The sequence below is a fragment of the Papilio machaon genome, chromosome 8 (assembly GCF_912999745.1).
Source record: "Papilio machaon chromosome 8, ilPapMach1.1, whole genome shotgun sequence".
Lineage (NCBI taxonomy): Eukaryota > Metazoa > Arthropoda > Insecta > Lepidoptera > Papilionidae > Papilio > Papilio machaon.
In genome coordinates this window covers 5,798,716-5,818,387 of record NC_059993.1, presented here as the reverse complement: position 1 = coordinate 5,818,387, position 19,672 = coordinate 5,798,716, and the positions used below count along the sequence as shown (strand labels likewise).

General features: G+C 30.3%; 2 protein-coding genes across 7 annotated transcripts; one reads left to right on the top strand and one right to left on the bottom strand.

The window, feature by feature from the left end:
• Positions 1-3,118: 3,118 nt before the first annotated feature.
• LOC106717435 (max-like protein X) lies at positions 3,119-5,685 on the bottom strand. Its single transcript, XM_014511300.2, has 5 exons — positions 5,551-5,685; positions 5,304-5,380; positions 4,991-5,101; positions 3,657-3,854; positions 3,119-3,303 (listed from the first exon to the last, which is right to left on the bottom strand). The coding sequence occupies exons 1-5, from the start codon at positions 5,624-5,626 to the stop codon at positions 3,136-3,138; spliced, it is 630 nt and encodes a 209-aa protein (XP_014366786.2). The 5' UTR covers positions 5,627-5,685; the 3' UTR covers positions 3,119-3,135.
• A 493-nt stretch (positions 5,686-6,178) lies between these two features.
• Positions 6,179-12,346, top strand: LOC106717425 (F-box only protein 28). 6 transcript variants are annotated; one of them, XM_014511292.2, is made up of 8 exons: positions 6,179-6,337; positions 6,640-6,938; positions 7,175-7,423; positions 7,789-7,984; positions 9,456-9,672; positions 10,331-10,529; positions 11,278-11,394; positions 11,776-12,346. In XM_014511292.2, exons 2-8 carry the CDS (start codon positions 6,663-6,665, stop codon positions 12,022-12,024), a joined length of 1,503 nt encoding a protein of 500 aa, XP_014366778.1. In that variant the 5' UTR covers positions 6,179-6,337; positions 6,640-6,662; the 3' UTR covers positions 12,025-12,346. The 6 variants fall into 6 exon arrangements, with proteins under 6 accessions (XP_014366778.1, XP_014366775.1, XP_014366774.1 ...); XM_014511289.2 differs by having other exon boundaries at positions 6,637-6,938; XM_014511288.2 differs by having other exon boundaries at positions 6,324-6,390; positions 6,637-6,938.
• Positions 12,347-19,672: the final 7,326 nt, after the last annotated feature.

Sequence of the window (19,672 nt, the reverse complement as noted above, 5' to 3'; positions counted from 1 at the left end):
CTTGACAAATTCAACCAAAATCCAGTAACACCCTTATCTGCCATTGTTAATAACTTTCCACGACTTATCAAATTACATTTTGAGGGCGTCTTTGACAAAGGGCATTGGAATTCGATTAAGGAAATGTAACAGATGCTTGACCCTTACTGATTCTATTAGTACTATACTTGATTCGCCAGTCCTAAAGATTAGAAACGTTATAACGATTAAGTAATATTTTAGATTTAGTTAGTTTATTGACAAATTTTTGTTAATAAAGAACACTGACTATGGCGATTTGACAATAGTACCTATGTATAAAATTTTACGAATGTATTTAATTATTTAAATTCTTATAAGATGATGGCTATGGTTTTTATAATTCGAATCCCAAAACATTTTGTTTTATAGAGTTACTATACAGTTTAGGGGAATTCGAACCATTTAACCAACAACTTTGATATCGTTAGTCTGACGTCAACTCACCGAGTGATCCTTGCGAGCTAAGCTTTCAATAGATTATAATCAGTCGGAGTAGATTTGTAGAGACGTTGAAAAAGGACACCACGTTGTGACACCATAACGGCTTTTACCAAGTTTATGTATATATTTTAACTGTGGATACGTAAAGCAAATTACATATCAAAGAAAACACACTTAAAATTTTTCATTTATTTACACTATTCACAAAATCACCATAGTATTTGGCAGTATAGGTCATAAGTAAATCGACTGTCGGGCGTTCTTGAGTCGAGGTGTTTCGTAGCTAAATTGTTCTACAACATTAGTAAGTCTAAACTAACAAGGAATGTTCGCTTGCCTAAGCACGGAGTAGTAGAGTTAGAACATTAGCTACGTTCATCAAACATTCAAAAACGTTGTTTAACTTTTTAGATAACTCAATACAAAAATTATAATTTACCTAATAACCAAGTTCTTGTCTAGCGTTGCCAGGCGTCCGGATAAAGCCGGACATAGGTTGGCTTTTTGATTGCGTGTCCGGCCAAAATAAACGGTTTTCCGGCTTTTGTTAGGCTTTTTACATTTGCCAAACGAGAGTGTACCTATTAATACTGAGACAAAATCCCAGATAATGTAGGGTGTCCTACCTTTTTACCCAAATGTCCGGCCAAACTGGCTGGTTTGTCCGAATAGTTTGGTAATAGGTTTGGCGACCTGGCAACCCTATTCTTGTCTGTTTGTACAATTGATACATTAATAATATTTTTTTTACAGATAAAAAAATTTAGACAAAATGGGTCGGAATTCTGGCGGTGTCGAATCTAATGGAGAGCTTCGAATATTGTTGGTGGTAACAGTAATAGTAGGACTCCTTCTGATGTTATCTCTGCTGATGTGCTACGCCTGCGTGCTTAAACGCTTGTGCTGCGGCACACCAAGGGAAAGGTCCAAGAACTTAGCGTGCGCTAGAAGAACTGAAAGCTATCCCATGGGAGATGTCACTCTCCTCTCTCAGCCTACGGAAAGCGAACGCGTTTAACACGTTCAATGTCACTACGATTTTTACGGTTTAAAGAGAACAAGGCGATTCGATGGCATTGAAAGTGTTAAAATAGAGTAATTATTTATGATAGTTATATAAGAATACAACCTGTATTTATTAGTAAACTTAGCAGTGCCAACTTTAAGACAAATTTTTATTGACAATTTTTTGTATGTTTAAAATGCAATTTAAAATAATATTAATCGATGCCCACGATTACTTAAAAAAAGTGCATAGACTAGGTCTATTTAATAATCTCTAATTTGTAAGAAAAAAAATATAATTTAGAGTAGGTATTTGGTATATTATAACTTGTTGAAATTTTAGTAGGAAATGTAAAACGATGTCATATTCTGAAGGCTAATTATGTATTCCGTTAATAATAAAAATTAAAGAAATGAAAGTGCTTATTTTAATGTCTGATTTAATATGTTCCTAAGCAAACAGCAGTTTGAGGCATAATACAAATGAATATAAAAGTTTGCAACTAACTTCAACTAAATTGAGAATAGTTATTATTGACTTTATCTGAAACCTTAGTAGTTTTGATTAAATATACGAAATTATATCTGTTTAATTTACTCGAATAAAACTGTTTTTTTTTTCAATTGTTAATATCAGAAAGTTTGTTATTACAACAGAAGAGGGTAAAGAGCTAGTGTAAAAAAACCACTAAATGTTAATTTTTAAATAACGTAATGTTTTATTAGCTTGGTTTATAATTATTTAACAGCTGTATTAAAAGTTACTATGTGTTTGATTATTTTTAAAACAATTCGGTAATAATTGAAATAAGTATGCATAGACAAAATAGAGCATAGCAATACACTCTTTTTATTGGGATAATTATATTTCGATTCAAAACATTCGAACAAATTCACAACATAGATACTTTTCAGATAAAACTGTGTACTTTTGAATTCTGAAGTATCCAATTATTCAACCAGATGATTGATGATGATTCTTATGTGTAGAATAATAGAATTAAAATATGAATTATAGGGATATATAAAATATACCAAGTAGGGTTGGCGACAGGCAGGCGGCCGGCCGTAAAAACTTAAGCCAAAACTTTAAGGTTCATAAAACCTTGTGTGCCGACCCTACGTAAGTGGGATAAGGCCAGGGAGATGATGAGGGATATATAAAATATACCAACAAATTAAACAATAAATGAGCAGTATTATTATTTATTTAATATACATAATATATCCCCTGTACTTGTATCTGCTTTTACCATTGTATATAAGTTTAAATTTTCTTTTAATTTTTAACGATGCAAATTTTATTTAAAGAAAACAGAATTATAATGAACAAACATTTTCAAATTACTCTGTAAACCCTTTAACAATATTTTAAAAATTCTTATATGAAATATATAAACTATAGATATGTTGCTATGAAATATTATAACAATGTAAATAGTACCATTATTTTTTAAAATTACGTTTAACAAATTACATAAAATTCAATATGCTACATTTATACAAAATAATCTATATTAAACTGTATACAAACTTTATCTTATTATCTAATTTTATTTAAATATTATTTATTTCATTTGTAATATACAAAATGTACATGTATACATTATAATGAAATTATAGTAACAACGTATATAAACTCATTGTAATTTGAAAAATAAAATATAACTATGGTGTATAATTTTGTTCCCGTAACACTCCATGAACCAAAGTCCTTAATGATTGCGGTTTACAGTATTCTTCCAGCCAATTAAATACGCCAGCAGAAAATTCAGCGAAATTGTTTGTGGGCACTGATTCAAATGATTCAAACAACTTATCCATTATACCCTGAAACTGATGACATAATAAAACAAATAAGATTTTATAGCTGTCTGGAAAAAGGTTATGACATTGATTCAGCATAGGTTATAAAATGGCAACTCTAATAATTTGCAATATAGTATGTCAATTTAAAGGCACATTCATTTGATCAAACTATTCATCTAACAAATCGATATACTGTCAAATATATTGACTTATAAAATTTGACAAAAACTTTGGTATTCTAAGCAACACTTCTAATTAGTATTGCCATATGTAAAGCTTTAATTTCTGATTTTTGACTGAACAGATCTAACAATTTACAACATCTACACAAACATATATGATATTATTAAAAATGAAAGAATTATATACTTTATACATACCACTTGAAATTTATCTTGATCAGTTAGCCTCTGTTCATTATGTCCAGGCACAGAATGTTGAGCTTTGACAATCTGTTCGTAGTTAGCCTGCATGATGCGTAGTGCCACTACATCTTTACGTAATGCATTCCTTTCTTCTTCCTGCCTTCTTCTTTGTTGAAGAAGATATTGAATATAATCTATAGATTTTTGAAGAACCTGAAATGGAACGACTTTTTTAATCAGCTATTCATTTTTGTATTTTAAAATCTAATTACAGTAAGAAATAATTAATGTTCATGTCATTGCATTTTATATACATGGTTGTTTTTATTTACCAGAAAAAAGCAGGTAATTTAGGATAAATTATATAAGATATGCAGTTATTTTTTTACTCCATAATGATAAACTTACAAAGTGTAATTTAAAAATATCCTGTTCAAATATGGACACACTACTTTTTACAAGCAAAATTCTACAAATCAGTCAGTCTATTAAAATGGCTAGGCTAAGTCAAAGATGGGTGTAAATATCATTTTAACTTTTTATAAATAGAATGTGCGGCAACTATTATTAAAAGGATTACCTTTGTGTATGCATGCATTTACACTGATATATATTTTTGGAATCAACCAATCATAAGGTTTTTGTTGAATTATTTTGGATTTTGATTTGTTTTTTTTTCATTTATGATCAGTATCCGCAACAGGTAGTGCTATTTATTTTTCTGGTAATTAAAAAATAACCATGTATAACAGGATAACTATTGAAAAATTTTATGTCAGTACATCTAATTATTTTAATGAAATATTAATATTTCCCATTTATTTTCTAAATAGAAACTTGGATGAACTGAGATACACAAAAACTATTTATTCTGTTCTACAACATACTTATACAGATAAGATAATAGTAGTTTTAATAAAATGAATATTATTCTTATCTAAGCAAAGATAACATATTTGGCACAGTTGATTGTTACAAATTGGAAATAAAACTTATCTTAAAATCCATGTAGACAAAGATGACAACCAAATAGATTATAAAATAACTAAACATGCAGAAGTTAAACATTTTTGTGTTTATTTCCTTTTACAATAGAAAAAAAAACAGTACAGTATAATACATTCAGTTATACAGCATTACTTAGCAGATAAAATTCATACTCTTAACAAGAATAAACATTATAGAATATAGGCGGTGTAGAGTACAATCTACAACATTAAACTGGTGTACTGAACAGTGTAATAATCTGCCTTCAGCTACTATTGTTGAATACTCAATTGACATACACTTTAAAAGCAAACATAATAAAACAAGCTATATAGAAGAAAAACTTATTATGATTCCCTTACCGCTGCTTTACTTGGTTTGTAACCAGATGCATCTGTTTGTTGGCATGTGGGCACCAGCTCTTGGAGCGAGTCATAACCTTTCTTTATAGCATCCCTTCTTTTTTGCTCGGCCTTAAAAGCGATGAATATTTAAAATTTCATTAATAACTTTGCCAGATTCAATACTAACTATGTATATTGTTTTATGGATAAGGACAGAGAGATGATGAAAATAATAACATATACTAATAATAACTGTACCATAGTTTTAAATTTTTGGCAAAAATGTCATTTCGTTGTTTTTGTATGTTGGGATTTTACTTAAATAGCTAACCTGTGTGTGGGCCTCTCTTCGCCTTTCTCTAAAGCTTAGAGCTGAAGCCTTGTTATCTCCACTATCATCTTCGTCTTCTGTAATGAAAAATAGAGCGGTATTAGTAGTACCGAATCTCTCAAATATTTTAACGTAAACAAATATTTAAACGTGAATACAGAATATGTTTGAATTTAAAATATATCTTGTGAGTCTGAAAGTAAATTAATAATGTTTCCCATTGAAATTATAAACATTAATTTCTAACCTGAATTATGATTAGATGACGAAGGAGTTTGATGGATATTTTGAATAGAACCACTGCTTCCACATCGAGGATACATAATATTAAACGAATAAAAATTACGACGTAATTAAACAATCAATTTACAACAATAAATAACTTTACCTATAGGTTATCAATTGACAGTTTTACAGAAATACCATTGATAATTGAAATGACAACACTTTGGATCAATGTTGCTAACATCTAAGTCCACCTCTCATAGGGATGGGCGTTGATTCAACGAATTAGTTGACAAGTTTACCGTTATTCATTCAACTAATTGAATTTAACGTTAGTCACTGCTATTCACCAACAGTGTAATAGCACTAACGTAGTATTGAACGTATAGTTGTATTTGTATTTTACTGATTGGCTGAAAAAAATGCTTGTAAGGTTTCAGGTGTTCAGTTTTTCACCTGTCACAATATTACTTTCGCTTTGTTATCGAATTATCTCCTGAAAACATCACAATTTTCCATTTTAATTAAATCAATGAATTGTCTGATTGGCATTCAAAAATACTCGTTTATCTATGGTTTTCTGCAATTGGTAAAAATTGGTTAAACCATGTCTGTAAAACTGTAATGTTGGTAGAACGGTAGTACCAAGTGTGAACGTTTTCTTTTTCTCTCCATCTCCAACAAACAAAAAATTATTTTTTGTGCAAGCTAAGCGCTGTAGTGGCTATTGCGTCTTAACAATTAAATTTGCTTGAAAACCAAAGATAAAATTTATAATTAATAAATAAAACATGTGCATGAACTCTTGAGTGAGTGATTTATTTGAGTTAAAATTGTTTGTCGGATCATGATGTCTATAATCGTAGGTATACCTACTTGAATGCTCAAGTGACCTAGCCTACCATGGCCACCATTTTAGAAATGTTCGATTGTGATCAACAGTATATTAGTATTTTTTTGTCGTGTAATTTTAAATAATATTACTCACAATTTCGAATCTTTTGCAAAATCAACTTATGACGACTACAGTCACGATCTGTCGTAATTTTATAATTAAAAAAAATTGGTCGTTAAATGAATTGTTGACTACAGGAGAAAGTTTTTTCAGAAGTAATAGAAAAATAACTAATCACAATGGTTTCGACGAGACAAATGAGTAGTATAGGCAGCAGCAATAGTGGCGGCGATGGGTCAGGACCATCTCACGCGGAACCGGTGACGGTGGCCCGTGTGACACGGCACTCGAGCGCCTTACTCCCCGGGGGCTCCTCTCCACATGCCGGTTCTTCTAAAAATACATTGGCACCGCCACCCAAAGTATTTACCACTAATTTCCTTGATATGCCTACCGAAGTCGTGGAAAAGATTTTTCGCATTTTGGGATTCAAAGCAGTCGCGCAACTGAGATTGGTAAAATTTTCATATTATAGCTACATACCAACTGTAAAATACATTAATTTTTATCCACAATTCTATGAATATTACTTTATGTTTATAGATAAAAATAGAGTTTAATGTACACTAAATTGAACACAAAACCCATTCTTGCCATTTAGTCCATATCACTTGAAACAGAGTTAAAATCTTAACTTAGTACTGTTGTGTTTTAGGTTATCACCATGTTGCTATAAACTATGTTATTACAGGTCAATAGGCAGTTCAATACAATTTGCAGTGGTTTATTAAACTCAACATTCCAACGTCTACAAAATCAGATGCTGCACAGATTTCAGTCAATAAAAGCTAAAATGCCCCGAAGGGAGTCAGCTCGTCGAAGCCATCCATTAGCATGTGAATCTGATATTATTGAAACATTACATATGAGATTGAGTCTATTGCAAATGACATTTGGGAAACATATTGAGAGAAAACACTGCTGTTTTTTTCCTGGAGAGGTAAAACAATTCTTTACCATATCTATGATTTTTTCATTTTTCATTGGTATACTTTAAAATTTTCTGGATTTAAGGTTTGCTTTACTTTATAGAAAACTATACAATTTACACCTTTACTATTCCAGTCTTCAACATTTAAATAATTTCAACATTTCAAAAAGTTTCAACATTGCAAATAGTGGTTATTGTCTTAGTTTGTTTTAAAATTTTACCTATATATTGGTTATTATTTTACTGTTACAGTAAAATACTAACTTGACCATTTCAAAATTTTACATTAAATAATTTGAAAGGTGAATCAAATCTTTCACTTTATATTTTCTTTTATAAAAGTTTTGTGTTTTAATAATTATCTTTAATTTTAGATACTGGATGAAGTGTATGGCATTCTATCATATTTGAAAACGGCAACTAAGTTGGCGAGGCCTTATAAAGTAACGGATGAGCTGTTTGATTTAACTACAATGGCAATGGAATATTTTAAAGAGCACATTGAACCTAATTTGCCTGAAATTACGTACTTTGGTACTGATTTCTTTGATATTACTAATGCATTTTCACGTAAGTATTTCTTTTATTTATTTATTTAATAGTAATAAAAAATTTATTTCTAGTATTTTTTAATTTTTTAACAACATGTACTAGGAAGGCCTAATTTAGCTCTCAATTAAACATTGACAGCTTGATTTATCAAGAATTTATTTGGTTATTTTCCTCCATATTAAATCCAAAAATACTAAAGATGTTTGTGATTGAACTAAACATAAGCTACATAAAGAAAATAACATAAAAATGTTTAGAGTCCTAAAATCTTACCTACATTATTCTTGTAATTTGTAAATTGGAAAATGATTATGTTGTTATGTTCTGTAAGAAGTCTTTCTTGAAACTTATGGGTCTTACATTTTTTTAAGTAGGAATGGATGGTTATAGCTTGGTACATATGCTTAATTTATTCACCTTTAAGTTAAAGGCAGTTTTAAGATGTGTGGCAGGTATTTTTTCCCTTCAAAAAAAGCATTTTAAAGTAGTTGAATAAAAAGTTACATTGATGTGGTCATTCTTGTTCATGATAAACTATTTCTAAATCTTGCAAATACAAATAACTTAATGTCATAGGTGTGTCATGAATGATTGTTTCAAATATTATATTTGTTAAAAAGGATTACATCACATAATCACATGAGAGAGTTTAGTCCAAACTTAAACTTTCCCCATGATAGGTAGAAGTTTATAGATCTGTTTTTTTTTTTTTTATAAAATGCAATCTGTAATACAAGTAGACATCATAACTCTTACTTATAGAAGTAGGTGTAGGTGTGTAGTGATTGTAAAGGACACAGCTAATTATATTATGTGATTTCATTGCATTGTGTTTATTTCATGTTAGCTTTAATCATCATAATGATGTGGTTCTAATTACTGTATTTGCTACTATTAACATTTCAGCCACTAATATTGATTTTATAGTTGCAATACCATAGGCATACTAAGTGAAAATTAGTTTCACTATATATATATGAAGTTTTTTTAAGCCTTTTTTCTTTATGGACCAAAAAAGTTTGTGTTACAAAATAAAATCCACTTAGTGCTAAGGGTTTATGAATTTTGTGTATTTATTATTTTTGTGAGGAGTAAGTGAAAATAATTTTCTGCATTTTAATTTTGAATAGCATTGTTTTTTCCTTACATTTTGTTAGTGACCATTGTTAAGATTATTTAAATTTTAACTTCCTTTTTGTGGAAGTTATATTTTGCAATAACATAAATATAATTACAGTGCAAATAGCTCTTTTTTCCTGTTTATGTATCACTGTGATATTTGCACAGTAATGTTTCTGATCTCAATACTTCAGTCATGAATATCTTACAATATAAATTATATGGGAAAGATAGAAGTACAGATATAGCTCCAGCACAAAGATGACATGCAATTTTTTTTTTTTTTTTAAGATAAAAGATATTCAACAATTACATTATAACATATGGATGTTGATTACTTGTTTAATTTTTTTTCGATATAAATTTCCAGCTGGTGAGAGTAGCAAGTCGTATTTGTGCCTGGACTCGCCGCCGCCGAGTGGGTTCGAGGCGCGGTCAGCGGCGCCGGGTGGTAGTAGTGCGGGAGACCGAGACACCTCTGTTATGAACCCCTATCTGGAGGAGAGCCTGCCACCCTCGCCGCCGCCGCCGCAGAGTAATATGGTGCTCCGGAAACGGATACATCGCATCAAACAGGGCATGAAAAAGTAAATTGTTTTTCAATATTGTCACTGTTGCTCATAATGAATAATTTACTGATCTTCAGTTTCTGAGACCAAAATCCCTGAATAAAACATCGTTTGTCTCCGTTTTATAATTTAAGTTTTATAAGAGGATATTATGTTTTATACAGTGATTTCAGTCTGAAACCGACAATGACACAAACAAACATGTACATATTTTATTTCTACTGGATGTTAAAATATTTGAATGCAATTTTATGTGTTTGAGTGATTCTCTGAATAATTTAAATTTACATTTGGAATAACTTTGAGCATGATCAGTTTTAGTTGATTTTATTTTTGAAGACAAACTTAATTTAAATTCTGCTTGGAATAAAAACAAAAATACATTTCTAATAAGAATCTTATTATGCTTTGCTAAGCTACTACAGTCAAAATCTGTTATAACGACATCGAAGGGACTACTCATATTGAGTCGTAAAAACCGATAGTTGTAACAACCGGTGACAGGTATTAATAGGAAAGATATGTAATAACATTCAGCCAGGACCTTTGATTTTGGTCAATTTAACCGGTATGTTGTTCTAAACGATGTCGCTATAAACGGTTTTGACTGTATTTTATTTCTTCAGTTAACAATTTTTATTAAGAAGGAAACATAAATAGATTTCTGTTACTTCAGGTACAATGACCAGCTGTCTGCATTACGCACGGACCTGCGCAGCTGCAAGCGGAAGACCGCCCTCCAGCAGAAGCAGATCGCAGAGCAACAGAAACAGATCGCGGAGCAGCAGAAACAGACCCTGGAATATGCCAATCGCCTCGACGACTACGACAAGAAGAATGAAGAGACAAGTCGGAAGTTTCAGACTTTGTTGCAGGTCAGACAAAATTCTATGAAATATTTATTCTTTAACACTTTCAATGCCACCAGGTGGCTTGGCGAGTTTACGTGGTGGCATGAAATTATTTAAAGCTCATCAAATCTACCATTTTGATACAAATCTGTTCAAGGTTATGAAAGTATTGTGAGATTGTGTTGTGATGGGATTCAGGACAATTTACCCAACCGTTTTTATTTCTACATTGGTTTACATTGCATTACTTGACGTCTTTCTAAAGGAAACTAATATGGCACAAAAAAAGAAAAAATGTGGACATAGTACGAGTATAATAACATCGGTGGTCGCGAATAGTTTTGGATTGAAGATTGTATGCGGGCTATGGGGTTTGGGTTACCCTGATTTTGGAAGAACCGATGTCATCGTGACGGTTGCAATGCGGCTCGATGCGGAAAGCAGACTAATGTATATAGTTAGTAGTTGTAAGTATGTATTGAAAGTTTAAAAAAGTCAGAATTGTATGAAATGGTTGGAAATACAATGCAAAACAGTATGTGGTATGATAAGCGTGATAGTTAAATGAACGATAGTGTCAACAATGCTAGCTAGATAAATATAGGTTATGCATAATTAGTTAGAAAAACAGTAGGAGTAAGGACTGAATTTTTGAATGGATTTAAAAGAAGCGATAATGTTTATAACTTTATTATTTCAGTTCTTCGTGTCGAACGAACAATATTAGATTTTAATTATATATATTTTAATTGGTTATATGTTTGTTTTCCAGGAGTTAAACAAATGTAAGACGGAGCTGCAGTACTGGAGGTCGCGGTCGCCGGCTGTGCCGCCGCTGTGTGCCGAGTGCGGGGCCTCACTGCGACTCTCACCTGCCGCTTTAGACCAGGTAACATTGTACCCCTACTTAAATTATAGTTATAGAAAAACAGCATCACAATTATATAACATTATGTCTCATTATACACTAGTGAATCTATGTTATGGTTTTGGTTATTACTTTAACCTTTTTATACATATACGAAACATGCAACATCCAACTATTCAAACACTCGCATTTATATTATTAGTAAGATGACAACAAGATAGTTAAACTCTGTATCTCATAGATGTGTAGTCTATTCAATCCTTCCAGGTGTTTTAAAGTGGAAAAGAAAAATACTTGATCAATTTTAATATTCAAATACGATTCTAATAATAAATAACTTAATAATCTAAAGTTGTAAAAAGAAATAGGAAACTATTTAATAGTTACACTAACGTATTCCAGTGGGCTACCGCGGAGACGGAAACTAATGAGACAGCAACAGCGGGAGGTAGCAAAGACGCGGCGGTTACACCGGCGTCTACTGAACCCGAACCTGTCACAGAGATCCCCTTGAAGAACGACCATAAATCTGAAGCCAGCAGCGGCGAGGAGAGCACCAACACTCCGCCTACACGCAGGAGGGCCTCCGCAGACGCCACGGCAACACCCGACCGCAAGAAACGTCGTCTTACCCGCCCAAGGAAACTTTAAACAGAGGTAATTTCTACCTATAGATATAAAACCTATTCCGGACCACAATATTACGGTGAAAAAGTGTCCGGAAGCCCTTTGTTGGGGTAAGATCACTCAGTGAAGTCATTTACAATACAGAAAATTTAGATAATCGACTTTCGATTAGAAGTCAAACTTGTATGAGACACTCCATCTATAGGTTATATATTTATGCTCGCTCTGGTATACTGCTGTTTTGATCATCCTGTATACCAAATACTTTACAGCGATTTTAACTACACATGTGGAAAAGTTAGTTCCGTATCAATTTGTAAAGTATAAATTTTTTCCGTTTGAAATTAGAGTATTTGTGTCAACAGTTCATGCATAATATGTAAAATAATCCTGTATTAAGGAAAGTTGCTGAAATTCTGAATTTGTTTTTAAAATAGATCATCTTATATACATAATTGAAAATGGCCTGATAAAATGAAATTACTAATAAATGCAACATGTAGCTCACATTTTGTCTATGAAAATTACAATTTTGTTTTGTCTACACGTCGTTGTTCTAACATTAAGAATAATTTGTTACATAAAAATCAAGTTTTATCCACAATTTCCTTAACCTTGGCCTTGATAACGGAGAAAATGCGTTCTCTGCATAAATTTTGATTTAAAAACGGTTATCTTTCTATAACTCCTTAAATATTTGATCGCTACATTAATTTTGTGTGGAAAATTGCAAAATTAATATTTATTACCAATACTACATTGGTACCAATATTAAATTATACATATTCACGAAATATAACGTGGTTAATAGATTTTTGGTTTGTATTTATTTATTATTACCTACAAAGACGCTTACATCTGAAAAGAAAATAAACATACAAAATATCTTATTTATTTATGTATATATTTTTTATATGCAATTGATGTTGCTATTTATATTAAAGAGTTGAACTTTATAATACAAAGTGAAAAAATCTAACTGTTAGGATATTTATGAAGATAAGATGTAGGACATCGCTCTTTATAAGTGATGTTGTCTTTGAATCGCAAATTAAACATACTTCATGACCTAAAAAAGTAAACAATTTAACAACAAAAAATAAACACTTGTCATTCAAAACATCTTGGATATTTGGCCAAGACACCGCATAAATACGAAACAGTTTACTCTTCGAATCGGCAAAGCCTTATACAAAAATACATGTATTAAAATCAAATAGAAATGGCTTCCAATATTTTAAATTGCTCTAAACTGACATCAATAAATCCTATATTTAACCTGGATCTTATTGAAAAGTAGACAGATTTTTCTCCATTTCTGGTTACATTAGTTTTGTAATCCACATACCAATAAAAGTACATAATCACAATGCAAACTTAAAAGCATAATGGAAATTTTAAAAGCATATATGTAATTTAATATATAATATGTTTAAATAGTACATTAAAAGTCACTTACTGTCGAAAAACATATTATCAATACTAGTCTATTATCTTTGTTTAACCTTCCTAATAGTACATGTTCAAATATATATAGAAATTATAAGAAGGATTTGTTCAATTGAATATATGACCAATTATATATCCAAGTAATTCTATTGCTTGGTATTTCATCTGAAATACCTTCATATTTTAAATAAAATCAATAAATGAGTATGCTTTTAATTAAATTGCCATAATTTAAAAAAATAATCTTAACTTTAACTTTACACAATCATTTACAGATTACATGAGAAATACATATTTTAGTATTACTTTACAAGATTTTTATTGGTAAATATATTGGAGCAAAATTTGAACATTTCAATTTATCCTTTAGTCACTTTATATTGTGTTAACCAATTATAATTTGTATTGGTTATTGATGTAGATCTTACACAGACATTGTTCAGGACAGTATTTATATACCAAATGGCTTATATAGAATTCTATAAAACTTTATTATTTAAGTAACCCGTTATTTGTAAAATGTCCATATTAGTGCGGAGAATTTAATATATTAGTAATTAATATAACCTCTACAGTGCAATGCTTTTAAGACAATAAAAAAGTTTGTGCGTAATTGGTATAACTCAAAAAATAACTCAATATTCACATTAAAAATAATTTCTGGATGTTTCTAAATTGGCCTAGTAAATAAAGTATTAATAACAAAATTGTATATTTGATGATTTGTGCATTTATAAAACAAATATTTGATAACATATCAACAAAAAACTATTTAATTTCAATTTATTACTTTTTAGACACAGCTTAATTCATATTGTTTAAAACACTAACAATGAGATGAAAATTATTTCCCTATTTTGAATTTGTCGATGGGTGTTTTCTTAAAAAATAATCGCTGTTTAGTTCATAGGTGTTACAGCCTTGATTAATTTCAGCGAAACTAGATGTAGACACATTTGTGAATATCGGTGAAGGGAAGCTTGGAATGTTGTTTTTTTCTTATTTTATGTGTAAATATTCTAAAAGAAAATCTCTCGTGTAATGTACAAATAATATATTTATGATTATCTTATGAATATAAAAACAGTGTATATTAAATATTTTTGTGACATGGTGTACAGTTAGATGAGTTTACGACGTAAGGTATTTTTCCTTACCATATGTCTACATGTTTAAGCCTTCACACAATTCTTACATCATGTCACTTAAAAAGCTAAAAACATATCAAGCGAACTCATCGAGATTTCAAACCATTAACAAAAAAAATAATTCATACTATATGTATTATATTTATTAGATACGCACAATTAACTAAATCTATTGGGAATTAGTATTGAAATATACCTTTTTATTATTTTATCTTATTTTATATAAAAATTCAGTTATTATTGATAGTTTATGAACTTCGACGCTGTATTTATATTTACGATTTAAGTACAATATTGTTAATTTATTGGATTTTTTATTATTATTTCATATAACGAGATATATGTTGTATTACTACAGATAAATTAAGAATACGTTCAAGATTCAATCGAAACAGGAAATCAGTCTTATATTGAATATTTCTTGATAGGTAAATAATATATCTAAAAACCAGACCATTGATTGTAGCGACGAGTATTGTCTTGAATTTTCCGAATTCTAAAGATAAATTTTCCCGGTACATATTCCACCATTAATTTCTTATGATTGATTTCTTACCAAAAGTGAAAAATATTAATATTTAATATAATTTATACATTTATGTTATTGAGTATTGCCGTAAATATAATTAGGTAGTTCTTAAACGGCCAAGTCCAGTTACAATACTTAACCATCCACTATAATATACCATCCTATATATTATTAATATATGTATTTATTTATTCTAATTTTGTTTCATCTTCGACTCCAGATTCTGTAACATACGGGAACTAGGGAAAGTTAAGATGAATGTCAAAAAAGACTTCAATGTACGGGACATTAGAAAACCTAAAATGTTCTTTGTTATATGATGAACAATTTTGAATGCGTAACTGCATTTAGCAGAGTGCAATGACCAATTCTGATCGTGCGATGCGCGTTACTTTGTTGTATTATAAAATTTGGACAATAAGAAATGTTAGTTACCATTTGTCTGCCACATTTACCCTTTTTAGGAATTAAATAATTGAGATTAAGTCATTAAATTCGCTTAATTTTATTTTATAATCTTTGTAAACATAGTTTCTTATATTTAACCGGCGTGAAACTTGTATAAAATCAACTTCACGTCATTTAAAAATGGCAATGGTAATTTAGTAAAAAAAGCACTTTTACTCTTTGATATTTATAGTGACTTTATTATAGAGTTCAAAACTCGCAAGTTTTCGACTATAGAGATGTGCATCGACAATTTGAAAAGGATTTTAAAACGATCTTGACCTTATTAATCTTTCTTTTAATCTCTTCAGTGCAATAGTTTTTTACTCGATAATTTTGAGAAGCAAAACCGAAATTCAAAATAATGGATGTTAAAAAAAATACAGTCGAATTGATAACCTCCTTTTTGAAGTCGGCTAAAAATCATTATAAACGTGAAATAGACTTGATATATTTCCATCTATCATTTAATATTTAGTACATTTGTATGTAATATTGGAAACTGTTTTACTAAAATGTACAAAATGATGCAAATGCATACAAAATAACTAACTGCATACAATGATTTGTATCTCGGCCGCTTACATGATGTTGCATTGTAAATGAAAATTGTGAGCAAAGCCCACGACGATTGTCTAAATGGGGTTATATTTTTGTATATAATAACAATTGTACATACTATGTATGCCGCGTTTTGTAGGATTGTAGATTTCACTGAGTTTAGCTCAATGTTAAGACATTGTAAATGTAACATGGAATAAATTAATGCTTTACGCGAAATCTAAAAGAAACGCTGCTATATATTTTCCATACATTGGAATCGACGGCGTCTAAACTTGTTGAGCTGAATTACCTTCAGTTAGATGGGAACTCATTTGATTTGGTGCAATTTGTTTATATTGATTTTTACTTTACTACGGCTATGATTTTTATTGTGTAAATAAAAATGGTAGGAAAAATTTCTTTCAAAAAGTCAGTCGCTAGCGTCTGTCAAAGATAAAACAATGTTTTAGTAGTTTTTTTTTTGTAACAGAGATGAATGTTGCAAGTTTTTTTTGGATTCATATTATTTAGCTGATTATTTAAATTTGCTTTGTGTACATATAAATAATATAGGTTAAGTAGTTTTTTTTTTTTGTTAAATAAATGCGCAATTTACGGCTAACTGGATTTATTTCATGAATAATATAATTAATTTTATGTATTTGTGAGTCGTGTCTTGTAAAAATATATTCACTATTGTAATTTTATGTTTTCTTTTCCAAGTAGGCTTTTTCCTTTACTTATTTGTAAGTCTGCAATTCCTGTGTACCTACATGTATAGTTTTAAAACTAGAATTTTTATTTGTATAACTTTATAATTGACGAATGTACGTTAGACCTAATTAGAATTTGGTGTTGAAATGTAGTATGTCACTGTTTGAAGCAAAATAATTCGTGTCCGTGTATTTTTAGTACTTAATCTCATTTCACTTTGTATGCAAGTCATGTCATGAACCCTTTATTTGTGTTACATGTTTTTTTTTTTTTTTGCATAAAAACTTCCATCTGCATCTCGTCTTTTTGATTGTAAACAAAAATAATATATTTATACAAGTAATATATGTAAAAATATGTACATAGACGAGTCTTAACTTTAAACAGTATTTGCTGAGAATTTTTTTTTTTCTTTAGAATATGGATGCAGGTGTTAATTGCTTACCAAATTTGTTTGATTAGGCCTCCCTTGTTATCTCCATCATCGTATAAAATATGTTCTTAAAATGATCTTATTGTAAATTACTTTTCGCAAATCTCCAATTAAAAATAATCCTAAAAGCCTACATTACAATAGACAATTTTTGTTTCAATAGTGCAATAAGTGAATTATATCCATTGAATGGTGTTTGTTTTTGCAAGATTGTATTTTTTTTATTTTATAATTGCTATAGGGTTGTAAATTAAGATAAAGTAGTTGTGTTAGAGAAACAAAAAATAAAAAAGTCCATGTTGTGCAACAACGCGCACTGGAAATATAATGTGCTCTGATGAGTGTGTACAACCAGCAAGACTGTCAATTGCTGTAGATATCTCCTTTTATGATAGTTATACGATATAGTATTTTTATTAGACAAAAATACAATAAATGTGTGAAGTCCATTACAGTATTTCATTTTTTTACACCTTCACTTTTCAAATTGATAGACAAAATTCAGAGTACCCGGATTCGTCGAGCTTTTAAGGGTTCATATATTTGGTCGTAGATATCTTAGAAGTAAGTTCCGTGTCATGCCACAGAGAGGTTTCAAGCAAGAGGTTGGAAGCAATTCCTGTGTCTGATTAGTGTGCGTGCTGGAGTCCTAAATTACCTCTCCCTTCCCATCCTTTCCTTATAAGAAGTGGATTTGACAGAAGTGGGGATGCTTTGGCAGGGAAAATATTTTCTTTCTGTGCGTCCCCTTCTCTATCGATTAAAGGTATGCAACGCAATCTGCAATTGCAGATGTCAATGGGCACCGGTCGCTTCGCTATTTCGGAGAATTCAAGTGACTGCTTGCTCGTTTGCCATCTTATTATATAAAAAAAAAATTAAAAACTATAAATTTTGTCTTTCCTCGTTGTTTCAAGTCTTTGTGTTTAAAATGTGTACAATTTTCTCTAAGGATTAACCAGAAGTTCCCTTGAATTTGATTAGTATTTTATTCAGAGTAATGACGTCTCTTATTACGAACAAGTTCGTGAAATACAAAATAGGTTATATACCCACATAGTGATAAACAATACTGATGAGGACATAGAAGTAATTAGTCATGTAACTGACTTATTGTTTAGACGAATTTACTACGAGACTTTTATCACTTGAAAATTAAAATAATAAATACTTGTAATTATCATCGGTTCGCAAAATTGTTCAACGCTATTTTAACAATTGCCTTCTTAAATATACATAATATGATTAAAACAGCTATTTAATTGTGACAATTTTGAAAATGAAAAACTAAAATTATCTATGATCAAATCGCTTTGTAATGTACCCGCATTTGATTTATTATGAGTTTTGTTAAAGAGAACACTTGTGTTATTAAAGCTTTGATTAGTTGTGAATCAGAGGTTCGTTGTTATAATGTCGCATTAAATAGTAAAATGGGGTACGTATATTATTATTTAGATATTTGCTTATATGCAAGTCATTAAAATTTTGAAATCGAATTATTATTCCTTTCTTAATTACTGTATACAGAACATAGATATCGCGAATCACTTATTTATTATTTAGTTCTATTTTTAATGACTTAATTGTGCTTGAATGATATTATTTGTTCTGTCGACACTCTGAAATATAACACCTATATAATTATAGGTTATAGGTAAACCTATATAATTATAATTATAGGGGTAATAGACTAATAGATGACCAAGTATTCCCCCTGTGAAAAATGTAATATTCTGTATTTTGTCAATTTAATGCCAACGGTACTTTCAGCAATAAAAGTGTTTTAAATTTATTTTTTAAAAACGAAAACTATGAACCATATTAACAATAATTTGAAAAGTAATTCTTTAAAATAATTAGCTTAAGAACGACAACTCACGGCTCTGATTGAATATGGAGTTAATCTACTTAATAGTAATTGTTGTCGGCCCGATTGTACAATACTATAAAGAATGTTATAATTTTCACAAGGGGGATACTTGGACATATGGTTGCCAGGTCGCCAAACCAACTAGCCGGACAGACCAGCCAGTTTGGCCGGACATTTGGGTAGAAAGGTGGGACACCCTATATTATTTAGGATTTTGTCTCCGTATTAATAGGTACACTCTCGTTTGGAAAATGTAAAAAAGCCTAACAAAAGCCGGAAAACCGTTTATTTTAGCCGGACACGCAATCAAAAAGCCTACCTATGTCCGGCTTTATCCGGACGCCTTGCAACGCTATTTGGACATCTATTACCTTTAATAGGGTGAATAAATGAACTAGCCTCCTCAAACTTTATTCTTAAATACGTATACTTCAGAACTTGACAAACAGTGTTTACAGTTAGTTAGTTAACAGTGTTTGTGAATAGATTGTTTTAATGTATAAACAAAAGACAGAGTTAAAGTTAAAAAAGCATTA

What these genes read in the sequence shown, in the direction of transcription:
- LOC106717435 (XM_014511300.2), bottom strand. Translation starts at nt 5,626, where the DNA reads ATGTATCCTCGATGTGGAAGCAGTGGTTCTATTCAAAATATCCATCAA. An exon ending in GAAGAGAGGCCCACACACAG is followed by an intron (nt 5,102 to 5,303) that starts GTTAGCTATTTA and finishes ATCGCTTTTAAG; the next exon opens with GCCGAGCAAAAAAGAAGGGA. An exon ending in ACAAACCAAGTAAAGCAGCG is followed by an intron (nt 3,855 to 4,990) that starts GTAAGGGAATCA and finishes GTTCCATTTCAG; the next exon opens with GTTCTTCAAAAATCTATAGA.
- LOC106717425 (XM_014511292.2), top strand. Translation starts at nt 6,663, where the DNA reads ATGGTTTCGACGAGACAAATGAGTAGTATAGGCAGCAGCAATAGTGGC. An exon ending in ATCAAACAGGGCATGAAAAA is followed by an intron (nt 9,673 to 10,330) that starts GTAAATTGTTTT and finishes CTGTTACTTCAG; the next exon opens with GTACAATGACCAGCTGTCTG. An exon ending in CACCTGCCGCTTTAGACCAG is followed by an intron (nt 11,395 to 11,775) that starts GTAACATTGTAC and finishes AACGTATTCCAG; the next exon opens with TGGGCTACCGCGGAGACGGA.